The sequence below is a fragment of the Mercenaria mercenaria genome, chromosome 2 (genome assembly GCF_021730395.1).
Source record: "Mercenaria mercenaria strain notata chromosome 2, MADL_Memer_1, whole genome shotgun sequence".
In the NCBI taxonomy this organism is placed as follows: Eukaryota; Metazoa; Mollusca; class Bivalvia; order Venerida; family Veneridae; genus Mercenaria; species Mercenaria mercenaria.
In genome coordinates, this window is record NC_069362.1 from 90,450,334 (window position 1) to 90,464,665 (window position 14,332).

Here is a 14,332-nt window from a genome sequence, read left to right on the forward strand (position 1 = left end):
ACAAATTAAAGCTCCCGTCAGGGCTGTATCTCCAGAAAGAATAGAACCAAAAGTCCCGACAATATGTGCATCTCCACTTCATATTGATGATGTATATTTGAATAGATTGGAAACTGTAGACGGAGTTGAGTACTTAATGTTTTGATGAAATTTCAATATTTAGAAGTTAAAAAAGGCCCATAATTCCACAGGTACCAGTATCAGACCTGGAACAAAAATATGTTTGTTTTCATCCTAAATGAGTTCAAAATGAAAAATATGTAGTGAAATATGAGCCCCCTTCAAAACATACATATGTCTACTGAAGGCCCGAATCTCGAGAATCGAGCCTGCGAGCAATGGGTTCACTTCCCGGGCCGTTGTGGAATAAATTCTCTAGACAATTAAACAAACTACCTATCACCATTTCACGTGTACATTTAGCTACAAAATGAGACCAATCCCAAGTCTCTAGCCCTTCCCATTCATGAAATATCTATCAGAAAACGAGTACCTTTCTCCTGCAAGTTCCAGGTAGGCAGAAATGTGGCACAACGAAACGGTACGAAATCACGGACTAAAAGATGTTTGTCAGCCAAGCAAGGATCAAATTCAATAAAAAATACTAAATAGTATAAATAAATACATAAACTAGAGCCACTCACAGTCTTCAGTAGCATCTCACACACGCGATTTTGGCGTTTCAAATTTTTCCACGGTCTTTCAATTGAATGCTACGCCATTGAACAGAATTCATAAGGTATTTTTAAACGCAACTTCTGATTGGCCAATAGCGACACACCTCCGACAGAAGCGCATCGTTTCGCACAAAATTACTCTGATATTATCGTATCGGTTTCAATGGCGGATAATACAATTGAAGGCTGAACACCACTAAATCCAGCTGTTCTTTATTTCATATAAAATCCACTCACTTCATAACGGTGTTTCGACATTTTCTAGCATATCAGATTTTCAGAGACTTACATTCCCATAAAGAACTAGATCGCTACTTTAGAAAAACAAAAAGAAAAGGGGGTGTTAACATTTATATAAGAAAACTACAGTTCGTTAAATACAACCCGCTGAATTTACTACTTTTCGCTTCTTTCAATTTCTCTTTTCGTGACATTAAATTCTTACGCCCTCATTTTTATCTAGCATGCGATAGGAACATGCCGATTTCATTAGAATGCAAAGTGATACATACTGAAACGCGGTAGGGTAAAAGTAAGCACGTTGCTGCCGAGAAAATGCACTAGGAAAGGAAAAAAGATTAGTATTATTTATATTTGGACTACTTGTGACTAGACCTGCGGAGGCTTACATTCTATTTGGTAGTGATCAGCCTATAAGAGAAATTTTTTGTTTGATTTTTCCATGAATTTGCATACATTCTCAAGGTACACCTATTTCACAATGATTCTGCTTTGTTTTGGTGCAAAATATTGAGAAAATGTAGAGAAATGACAATTCATTACAGGTCACCACCATCCCCAAAAATATGCAAAATTTAGCCCTGTCCAAGCAATATTTCAATTAATTTTATCTTATTCGTGGAATTTGCATTTAACATCCATTTAATCGTTACGATGTTTGTCATTTTCATTCAGAAACATGCTAATTTCAATATTATTTAGACAACTGAAGTGCTAAAATGCGAGAAAAGACATTTACTAGGTCCGAAAACGAACCAAAATAGTGCCACCTGGTCGAAAATTCGAACTAAATTCCAAAAACACAAGAAATTTAAGCGTTTTCAGCCATTTGTAACCGTTTTACATCATAAAGAATAGATTAATGGCATTTCCATTCATTTTCGAGGGGTTTCAGAAAATAACATGTATTGCCCCTTATAGGCTGAACACCACTAAATCCAGCTGTTCTTTATTTCATATAAAATCCACTCACTTCATAACGGTGTTTCGACATTTTCTAGCATATCAGATTTTCAGAGACTTACATTCCCATAAAGAACTAGATCGCTACTTTAGAAAAAACAAAAAGAAAAGGGGGTGTTAACTTTTATATAAGAAAACTACAGTTCGTTAAATACAACCCGCTGAATTTACTAGTTTTCGCTTCTTTCAATTTCTCTTTTCGTGACATTAAATTCTTACGCCGCCATTTTTATCTAGCATGCGATAGGAATATGCCGATTTCATTAGAATGCAAAGTGATACATACTGAAACGCGGTAGGGTAAAAGTAAGCACGTTGCTGCCGAGAAAATGCACTAGGAAAGGAAAAAAGATTAGTATTATTTATATTTGGACTACTTGTGACTAGACCTGCGGAGGCTTACATTCTATTTGGTAGTGATCAGCCTGAAAGACCGACGGAAAATTAAAAAAGTAAATATCGCGTGTAGCCGATGCTACTGACGGTGGTGAGTGGCAATAGTTTGCATATTTAGTAATACTTGTTATTAATGTCAAATGAATTTGTCCCTTGCTAGGCTGACAAACATCTTTTAGTCCGTGATTTCGTACCGTTTCGTTGTGCCACATTTCTATCTACCTGGAACTTGCAGCAGAAAGGCACTCGTTTTCTGATAGATATTTCATGAACGGGAAGGGCTAGAGACTTGGAGTCGGTCTCATTTTGTAGCTAAATGTACACGTGAAATGGTGATAGGTAGTTTGTTTAATTGTCTAGAGAATTTATTTCACAACGGCCCGGGAAGTGATCCCATTGCTCGCAGGCTCGATTCTCGAGATTCCGGCCTTCAGTAAACATATGTATATTTTGAAGGGGGCTCACATTTCACTAAATATTTTTCATTTTGAACTCATTTAGGATGAAAATAAACATATTTTTGTTCCAGGTCCGATACTGGTGCCTGTGCATAATTCCAGTAAAAAAAATAGAACATGAAAGTCACAGTAATATGTGCATGTCCACTTCATGTTAATGGTAAGTACTTGGTTTCGTTTGGATGGACACTATGAATAGGTGAGTACCACAGTTTTGTATGTAGTTGTAGTATTTAAAAGTCTGCAAAAGGACCATAACTCCACTCCTAAAATAATGATAGGGCAAATGAAGTCCCGACAATATTGTGCCGATGGTGTATACCACGTCTCCTAACAATTGGAGAAATGTAGAGGAGTTGAGTATAGAACGTTCTCATATAGTCGGAATATTAAAGGATTATAATTTCAAAACAATAAAAGGACTTGAAAGTTCCAGCAATATGCGCATGTCCGCTTCATGTTCATGATGTACTCTTAGATTCGTTTTATTTGAAAACTGTAGAAGTCGAGTACACAAGAAAGTGACACGGACGGACTGACGGGCGGACGTTCTTACATATGGGTATTTATGTGGCTACTCCTTTGTTCTCTCTATTGTTCTTTTAGCCGGGTAAAGAAAAATAGTCACATAGAAGCTTACGGAATGAATGACATCAAAGACAAAAAAATTGCATTGTCATTTGTTCCTATAGCCACCTAAGTATGCCAATGTGGGCTCGGACATACAGACGGACGGACAGACAAACAGTTAAACACCATATGCCCTCCGGTTCTCCAACATCGGGAGCACAAAAACTGACGTCATGAGGACGTTGCTGACCGGAAAATATAAAAGTATTCAAAATTTACCCTAAATGTAAGGTGTTCCTTGACAGTCATTGTAGCGATGAACATGTCATCTTGACGAACATATGCAGAAATATTTCGAATCTCATTACCAACATTCCTTCCATTGACTCTGATGTCACCAGCGGTCGTTAAAAATTTGTTATCTATCCTTGATGTCAGCATGTTTAGCAAAGTTGTTTTGCCTGAGCCACTAAAAGCGAAAATGCACAAATGATTACACTTGAACGATGCATTCGCGATATCTTTCATATTTCTAACATCGCATTTATCAATTCTTACACATTTAGGCCCTGTTCCCAATTTAAAAAAAAAGTTACAAAAATACATATGAAATAAATGCTTTTATAAAACAAGCAAATATCATTTACAAGGATAAAGAGTTGAAGATACTGACTTTTTCACTGATATATGGCAAACTATCAACACAGCTTTTAATTTATTCCCAAAAGAACATTTGTTTCAGTCAAATGTCTTTGGCCTTCGCTCGTTTGTAAATTGCAGACATTTTATGGGCATTTTGTGACTTCTTTTTAAATTGGGATAAAAATTATATGTTAGCATCTCTAGATTTTATTGAAATTTTTAATGTTTTCTTTTTCAACATATTTTTCTAATTATATGAGAAATGGAAAAAAAACAAAACAACTTAATATGAAAGATATAAACAAAGATGCGTATATCAATGGGACGTTAAAAGTTTAGCTAAGTGTACAATAGGTAGGTTATTATTACCGATTGATCTTTCTTCAGGTTGACTGAATAACATTGATTAATTTAATAGATGAATCAGTTCAAATTCTAAAACTATGATTACATTTAATAAGGTGAGATTAACTACACATAGAATGATCTATAATTTACAAACACCTGCCTTGCTCCAATGATGGCAAGCAAAGTTCCAGGTTTTACGTTCCCATACACTGAAAATATAGACTTATATAATTATAACAAGCGAAAAAGTAATATATTTTAAGCTGAACATTTACTATGTTATATTTCATTTTTTCATTTGGAACTGGTTGTTCGTTTTTCGCCTCTAAAAATTATAAATACATTTTTTTACAATATCAACAGAAGATAAAATTGTCCGACATTCATACATATGTACTAAATAATATATGCTTTTTTTATTTACAAGATAAAGTTTTGATTAAGATACGATTTGTTGTTAATTGATAACAATATCTGTGAACAAATGATGTTTCTATTTAAATTTACCGATAAACATTAAGCTGTGTGATTTTCGAATTAACATAACATATTTTTCAACATCGAACTTTAATATGCGTTCCAACAAACAGCTTAAGTTAAGAATCAAACGTCAACATATAGTGTGATGGGCCTCTGACATTTCAGGAATTTGATATTTTATATTCCAGGTTCCATAATTTAAACTTAAGTAACCTGCTTCTAAATTAACAATGTTGTTAAATATCAAATATTTGTCAGTCGACTGTAAATAATGTAATGTTTGCAAATGTTATCCATTAAGTACCCGGACTAAAATCTTGATTCCGCGCAGACCAGCATAGGCTCGCACTATAGACAAATCGAGTTCAACAAAACATCCCCAGCTGGAAGATCAAATTCTCAATAATTTAACAAGCAATTATCGGGGTTATTTCTACCATAACATAGAAATTAATCACTGTACCTAGGTGGTTTTGAAAACAAATCTTTCTTCAAATTAGCTAACTACTTAATTCTTTTCTATGTATGACGTCAGGATTTTGATTTTGGCAGCGTGCGTTTATTACCCTTACATGATAAGAAATATTTTATAATAACGGCGATCGAAATTTAAAAGCAAATTTTTATGAAACGTTTGCTTCAAAATTGCTCCATGGTGCCCTGTCGGCGTTGACAAAGTAACTAGTAATAACGTGTTGCCTAATTTCTCCAGCGTATGCGTTATAGTTTTTTTTTTTTTTCAAATCAACAATTTCAGAACATAATGACTGTCCCTCGTACATATTTCAGAATGACATATTTGCAGTGCAATAAAATACCACTGGTAGTGCTACAGGTCATTAACTGAATATACAGCTGTACACAAATGTATTTAAAATTGACTGATTTACTACATGTATACCGTTCTTCAGGATTTGCGGCGGTGAGGCAATAGGATCTCGTCTTCTACAGCAGATCCGATTTTTAGGTTTGACATACACATTGATATTGTCCCAGGATAACGTTATAGTTTCGTTCGGCTGTACCTCCTTTTTCCTGCTGTTTAGAAAAAATGAAAAAGAGTAGCACTGAAGAAATGATAAAAAAAACACATAACATATTCAGTTATAAATGTTTGTCACTCATAACAAACTAATTTGTAAGTAACAGAGAAATACTACAGGTCTCAACTCAATGAAGAACACATAAAAACGCTACATTACAATAAACAGTGCACAATGGTTTGTTTCGGATTGTTGTATTTTTCGAACATTTTAGAGGGCACTGACAGTCGCCAAAGTAGAAGACAATACTCAAAAAACTGAAACTTATCCCAAGCTACGACAATGTCGATTTTGTTGGTTAAATTATTGCCTTTGACGAATCAGATTCTGGAAACCAGTGTGAATAATATTTATCAATTTGTAACTTTGGTTTTAAAGTATGACGAAGCGTCATTTGAGATGCTTGCCTTTTATTACAGTAACTAAAGATAAATATTACTAGATAGAGCATATAACACGCAAAGAATATACAAAGTTCCCAAATTTAACCAGTGGCAGCCAAGGCAACCCTCTTTGATCAAAGTGTTTTTTTGTGGTATGTGAAATTCTAGTCCTGTTCTGATCCATTCAGACAATTAAATTTAAGAAAAGAATTAAAGTATATCTAAGTGGAATTTAGACACACACAGCTATCGATCCATTTCAGAGAACAAATCCTTACTTTATTTAGATATGATAAAACTGACATAGAATGAAGAGAAAGTAGGGGTCATGTGTCTTCTAAGAGTGATTTATCTTGTAAAATCACATCAAAACCAAACTGCTGTGACCTGGTTGTACTATTTATACTAAAAGAGATTTTCACGTCACAAAAATACAACCTTCTGTCCAGTTTCTTTTCTAACAAAATATCAAAAATACATCCATTATAAAATTTAAACAAAAAAACAGCTTTAGTGAAAAATCAGTGTTGGAAAAACCTGTCCCCATCACGCTGGATTCTTTAGTATTGTCATGCCTTTTATTAATCAAAATTGGCCTTGTGCATACAAGCTACACATACAGAAAACAACAATATACTGAGATGACTGGATATAAAACAGTTCAGAATAATTAATTTAGGCGTGTGAATGCAGTTTAAGCATAAACCTTTGCTTTCTACGGTTTACACAAAATAAGATTCTTTTTTCTGGACGTTTCGCTTTGTTTTTATTTATTTGGTCGACGGCTCAAAATTGTGGTTATATTTTTATTTGCCTATTAAACTGACACCCCTTAAGAAAATATTATCTATTCCATTCGAAAACCTGTGGAAGTTTTCATCCACCAATCAAAATGTACAGTTTTAATCAGCTGTTAAATGACATTCATCCCAGATATTTACAGGAAGTAAAGGTGAAATCAATACCGGCCTGCGGCTGAAAAAACAAACTGGCTTAAACCAATAAATATTTCACTTCATTATCAAAATGTTACAAGATTTTTTCAAGTGAATGAGCTCAGGAAAATCTTTCTTGACGTCAGTGATCAATAGATCATTTATATTCGGACTTGTATATTTGTTATATTTTGTGAAAATAGATTTATATAAATATCTTTCCACAATTATTTTTCATTGAAATTTCCCTTGCACTCTGAATTAACAGATGCTAAGTGTAAACTTTGTAATACTCTTTTGAGAGTTTTCGAATAAGAATATTAACTTGCACAGCCATTTCCTGTGTAAGTGGTTACAGATTATTTTAAGTTTCTCATTGCCATCATTTTGCTATGTTTCAGGTAACCTACCTTAAAACTATTTTACGTCTGACAGATACACTAAAAAGCAGCTCCTACATTAAAAGTCATTGCTCACAGACCTTAATTACTGTTGTGTGCTCTCCTGCAATCTGACCCGAGGCTGAATACTTGAACATAAAATATTATATAAATATCACATGCATTTGAGTTTGTGATAATTATATTTATTTTACTAAAACGAAAAATGTATACAGACGGCAAACTATGAAAGTGTTTATGATCTAATATTTGCATGACAAATGGACTATTTTAGTGCTTACAATAACGATATTGCAAATGGGACATTAACAGTTTTTGATGGGGAAACCCTATTTCTAATTTTTTACATATGTACCATGTTTTGTGATGTGCCGTCATGATATTACAATAGGTATGGGTAACAATGAGCATTTAGAACTATTTCTGTATTGGACTAACAACTAAAGGAAAATGGGCATATACATGTACGATTCAATATTATGATTAACTAGTCATATTACATACTTTTTTCTCTTCATTTTAGCAGCTCGGAAACTTTCTTGATTCAGTCGATTATGTTCTCACCATTGTCTTTTGCAGTTCTGATCAGTTTACATAATAATTAATTAAACATTCCCGTAATATCCCAAGTTATATTTCAATGAAAGAATAATTCGTTTCCAGTGATATAACAACCATATATTTTACAATTTTACACTGACTCTTCATTTCGAGTCTACAGTTACTATTTATTTGTGGTTACAATTATTCACAAAACTTAAAAAACACTTTTCAACATGAGCAATTAATCACGCGAGCTTAAAAACGTAATCTAAAGGTAAATCTAAGAATGATAAATCGAATATTTGGCGTGCTTAGGTCTTTAGTCTAAGCTTACGGCTTTAAACATTGATGAATATGAGGATATACGATAAGAAAATGCATAAAAGTCAAATGTATACATATTTATGTTAAATATATTTGGTTTTGCCCCGCCTTGGGTTATGGTGAATAAAATCCCCTTCCTCATTTATAAGATACAGACTGCAACTCGATATCCACATATTTAAAAAAATGACGGCAGTTTTGATCATTTTATAAGGAAATCGTTATGTATAGGTTATAAGTTGAATACAGCAGGTTTTAAGATATTAATTTCGAGCGAGCGTTAGCGAAGCGAGAAATCAATATCTTAAAACCGCTGTATTCAACTTGAAATCAATATCTTAAAACTGCTGTATTCAACTTATAACCGTCTTACAGTTCGACACAATGTTATTGGGCGAAGTCTATTAAATCGTAACATTTAACAATTAAATTTAATATATACAGTTGATGTGACAACTTTATGTGAAATAGAATGGGCAGATTTGAACGAAATAGAGCAATTCCATTGGCAGAGCAACTAGGGCGAACTGTAAATATAAAATATAGTTTAACTCTCATGCGTTTAAGGATAACATGGTGTGATAGGCCTCAAGTTCACCAAAAGCGTACATACGACTTGATAATGTAAGCTTTAAAAATGTCAAACGATAAAAATAAGGTGCATATTGACAAGTTGTATAGTGACAGAAGTTCTCAAAATTTTTCTTTATATTACCTCCCCTGATAATGTTGGGTTTTCATGAGTTACCTCCCCTGAAAACTAGAAAAAAATGATTTTCACCTTTTCCCTACGGGGAATTTTAGATTTTTTTTATATTTGTATCAGAATCATATAATGCAGCTTTCTACCGCAAAAGTTTCTCGAAACTCAAGTTCAGATTCTCATAATCAAAGAAGTTATATATTTCCCATAGGCATCAATGTTAACTTCAATACCGATTTCTCCCCAAAAAATGATAAAATTTGAAAAATCTCTCGGTGAAAATTTTTTAATTTTGAATGTCTTTAAAGTGACCAAATTTCATTTAAATATTACCATCCAGTTACAAGATATGAAATATGGCTATTACACCACGTTATCCTTAAATAAATATATATATTACCTTGAAAAAGGATACGTAGCACTTATTACTATTCAGTTACACTGTAAGCTGTAATGTGAAGCTAGTCCATGAATTAAAATCAATAAACCGAAGCACTTAACGAGTAACACAATTTTCAAGATACCCATGAAGTCTAGTTTTGCCGTTACCATCGTGGCAGACTCAATTCATTCAGATTTATAAATAGACACCAGCCGATGTGTGAAGTGAAGCAAATATAATTCAGACTGGATTTTATGGATATATCTAAATTTATAACTAAAAAGAATGTTAATTATAATAATAAGCGCAAAATTATTTACCTCCAAATAGCTTGTCGCCTACTACATCTTATGGATGACTGTTCAAAATGACGTTAATTTTTATAAAAATAATATTATAGCCCTTCGTTAAAAATATGTGAGTGAGTGAGTGAGTGAGTTGGATTTTACGGCGATTCCACACAAAAAGGTCATATATCACCGAGAAGAAGCCATATTGAAAACGTTAATTGTAAAGCATACATGTACCTTAACTTATTTATGTAAAATGTATATACATATATAGTGTTAAAATATCAGTTGTAAACCCGATAAATTGCAAAAGGTGTGATTATAATACATTATGTTCATATTTTGTAATAAATGCCTATCTGCTTTAAAATGATAAAATATTGCCGATTGAAACTTTCTCAAACATCTCCTTAAAAGATTGAACGACTAAGTATGTACTGCGCTGTAGATCAAAGTCTACACAGTCGATTAAAACATGTTTAATAGTAAGCGGTGTTTGACATGGTACACATTCTTTATCCAAAAGATAAGAATGAGTGAGTCAAACGGGTATGACCTATTCGACAACGAGAAAGAACAACTTCCTCCCTGCGAACAGATCTGTTCCATTGGTGCCATCCACATGAAGTAGGATTCATATTAGGAAGTTTATGAACGACCAATTGTTCCACGACGATTGCCATTTAGTGTGATGTATTTGTTTATATTTGGCCTAAATATCAGTATATGGTAAATTCAAATTCTTTGCTGAAGTATCAGCATCTTCGTTTCCATTGACTATGAATCCACCAAAATATGATAGACTTTTTGAAAGATAATGCATTAACCCTGAGAAGAATTTTTTAATGAAAGGGTTTTCCAATAATTCCGTTATGAATTAACTGTAAAACAGAAAGCGAATCATAAAAGATAAGATGAGATAAAAATTGTAATATGAATGTTGGAAGACGACCTTTTAACCCTAAAGCATCAAGGTCATTCATAATACCATATTTCCATGTAGTGTCATAAGCTTTTTCTAAATCGAAAAAGACAGACACTAAATGCTCTTTTATAACAAATGCATCACGAATAAAATTTTCCAGTCGAAAAAGATGATAAGTTGAGCTGTCCTGTTTGCGAAAACCGCTTTAGGCATTGAGATTCAAGATACCAAACTAGTCTGGAATAAATCTTACGTTCTAGAGTTTTACATAAACAACTAGTAAGGACAATTAGTCTATGATTACTGGGGTTCGTGCTATTTTTCCCGGGTTTTGGTATGGGAATAGCTTTCCGTTTTCTATGTAATACTGTAAATTTCAAGGAGGAGCTCTAATGATTCTTATGACAAGTGTTTTAAACGTTGATAATGAATTTGGTCTGGACCACCTGCAGTTTCATGACATTTGTCTAGAGAGTCAAGTAATTCTGTGAGCTTTATTATAATCTTCATCATTATTTGAATCAAAATTTAAAGGTTTACTTTCTTTTAATTTAGTTGGTTTAATGTTTTTAAAACTTTGATCATAGTTTGATGAAGAGTTTTTGGACACAACTTCACCAAGAGTATTTACAGTGTCCTCTTTCGTGGGTGCAATACACTGGTCTGATTTTATTACCCGGAAAACATTGGAAGTTTTTGGTTTTCCACTTACTTTACGAATCATATCCCAGACTTTTTTAACCGAAGCCCTAGAATTAAGTTTAGAAACGTTTTAATGACAGGACTTTTTCTTGTTTGTTAAATAGTTCTTCGAGCTTTTGCTCTCAGAATCTTAACTGACTGTAGATTGTCTTTTGTAGGTCGTATATTGATTTTTTTAAATAGCCGGTCTACGTAACAGCGGTTTTACAATTATCATTATACCATGGTTTGCTTTTATGTTTACCATTTCTTGAATTTTTTTTGGAATAGACTTGTCGACAATATCAGAGAGAATAACAGAAAATCGATCAACTGGATCATAAAAAATGTGAAACTCTCCAATGTTTAATCATTTTAAATAAAGACTAATATTGTTGCAAGGCAGCTTTATTAAATTTAAAATAAGAGGGGTGATCTGACGTTTGTTGAACGCTACTTGATAAGATAATAGGAAAATAATCACTTCCACGTAAGTCATCCAGCACTTTTCATTTAAATTCCAGAAAAAGGTTTGGTTGGTAAACTGATAAATTGAGAGAAGAGAAGAGTCCTGTTGCAAGATGAAAGTATCTTTTGGATTTGTCATTTAATATGCAGAGAGAATTTCTCTCAATGTAGGTTTCAATAATTTGACCTCTAGTATTCCTGTCAGAACAACCCCAAAATTCATGATGACCAATGAAATCTCCCAAAAGAATATATGGGTTCGGTAGTTGTTTGATAAGGTAGTCGAGGTCTTCAAATTAAGTTTGTATTTAGGAGGCATATATATTGAAGAAAATGTAATCAGTCGATGCATAGTAATATGTAATGCAACTTACTGAATAGTAGTATCCAAAATAATTTTTCTATGCGGACACGCGTTATTTATTAAAATTGATGATCCACCAGAAGCTTTTTCTGTAGTCTTATTAATAAATTTATACAATGAGAAAATTTTAAAGGATGTGTTGCCACTTTCTTTCAAAAAGGTTTCACTTACTCAATAGACACATCGAGAAGGATTATATTTTAACAACAGGGGGAGAATTCCATTACAATTAGCCTTTATTCCAGGTACATGTAATTTCCTAACTGTTTGATTTTGATACGTCTAGCAGCAGAAACATGTTGTTCAGTAAGGCCTTGCATAATTTCCGTCTCTGATACTCCAGCAAGATCAGGACAACGAATGACCCCCACACATCTTGAGGAATTCAGAGTAGGGTGCGCAATGCACTTACACAGACCGTTGAAGAATGATGTTATGCCTAGAAGATTTCGAGCATGTGCTTCTTTTTTTTCCTCAACATGCAGATCTCCTCTGCGAAATTTCTTTACTCCAGCTATACTCTCTTTTCTATCACAAATGGAGATATACTTGTCATTTTGAAATTTTCATCAGCAGATTGAGTGAGTAGAAGTCTTGGAAAAGCTATGTTAAATGTTGATGGCTGGTAAGGATTATCACCTTCCGTGCTGTCAGAGTCTGTTTCGGTAAGCGGTTATTTTTGTTTTGGTTTTCCATGTTAAATTATTAAGATTGAACACTCGCAGCCCAAACCCGCCGTAGGAGTCCAGCACGGGGACATGTAAACAGAGCGGATATCCAGCTCATGCATGTTAGGCCAGGTAATTTGCCATCTTGTTTATATCACCAGCTGTATTGCAAAAATGCAATGATTAAGGGATTCAATGGACTGCTACTTTACCCAAACAATTGACCCTAAGCCACCGCATTCTAATAATAGAAATTGAAATGAATATTAAGTGTTCAATAACTCTGTGTGAACGTACTGTGATGTTTGCTAAACGCAGTAAAATATGATAATAGAAAGTGAGTAAATTAGATTTTGTGTAACGTTAATTTGCAAAAAAACAACAACAAAAAACCCCAGAAAATTGAGCAATGTAGAAATGAAAACACATAGAATCAATTTAACATGAAGAACAGGAAGAGGCAAGCGTAATAAAAGTGAGATTTCCCAGGGATTGACATGACTAGCCGATTGATTGTATAGGGCAAATACGACAACCAAAACGTATAGACCGAATAAAAGGCTAAAGATGTGTATTGGCACTCACATCCTGAAAGGATGTATCATCTCCCCGGGCTGCTACGGGGCACCTCAACATCCAGGACCCTCTTCTCTGGCTTACAGGCCGCCAACCACAGCAAACAGGCGGCTCCATATTGTGTGTGTGTGTGGGGGGGGGAGGGGGGATCGTACCCCTCAGCATGGAGATAAAGCCAGCATTTTCAACTCCCCCCCCCCCTCCGGCAAGGGGCTTCAAAATTTATTTATTTATTTTGTTGGGTTTAACGTCGAATCGGCACAATTATAGGTCATATGGCAACTTTCCAGCTTTGATGGATGCGGAAGACCCCAGGTGTCCCTCTGTGCATTATTTATCACCAGCGGGCACATTGGTAGAACCACTGACCTTCCGTAAGCCAGCTGGATGGCTTCCTCACATGAAGAATGCATTGCCCCGAGTGAGGCTTGAACCCACATCGATGAGGGGCAAGTGATTTGAAGTTAGCGACCTTAACCACTCGGCCAAGGAGGCTCCTTCATAAATACGTACACATGTAATTTCTTGGTGAAGTACTATCAATACAGATGATTGGACACTATTTTCCATTTACCCAGTACTTTTGCCTGGATGCAGGAAGTCGTGTATTCATGATCTACACAGGTATTCTTAAAGAACAAGGTGGTTTAAATGAAAAGAGCTGTGCAAAGAGCCGTATATCTCTCTCTCTCTCTCTCTCTCTCCCCCGCTCTCTCTCTCTCTCTCTCTCTCTCTCTCTCCCTCTCTCTCTCTCTCTCTCTCTCTCTCTCTCTCTCTCTCTCGACAAACTTAATTAAAACAAAGATCACTGTATAACGCATTTGAAAATAACTACCATCTAACTATCTAAGCTAGCTGCATTTCAATCAATA

At 34.4% G+C, this 14,332-nt stretch overlaps 2 protein-coding genes across 2 annotated transcripts in view; one reads left to right on the forward strand and one right to left on the reverse strand.

Annotated features, from left to right (window-relative positions):
• Positions 1–13,577, reverse strand: part of LOC123562355 (protein white-like) — a 31,202-nt gene extending 17,625 nt beyond the window's left edge. Inside the window, exons 1-4 of the mRNA XM_053527213.1 lie at positions 13,470–13,577; positions 5,717–5,841; positions 4,455–4,505; positions 3,584–3,773 (exon numbers count right to left, since the gene is read on the reverse strand). Of these exons, the coding sequence (XP_053383188.1) occupies positions 3,584–3,773; positions 4,455–4,505; positions 5,717–5,841; positions 13,470–13,577 (474 nt within the window). The remainder of the gene's footprint in view (positions 1–3,583; positions 3,774–4,454; positions 4,506–5,716; positions 5,842–13,469) is intronic.
• LOC123564538 (protein white-like) overlaps positions 1–14,332 on the forward strand; it is a 90,546-nt gene that overhangs the window by 6,493 nt on the left and 69,721 nt on the right. The window lies entirely within an intron of this gene.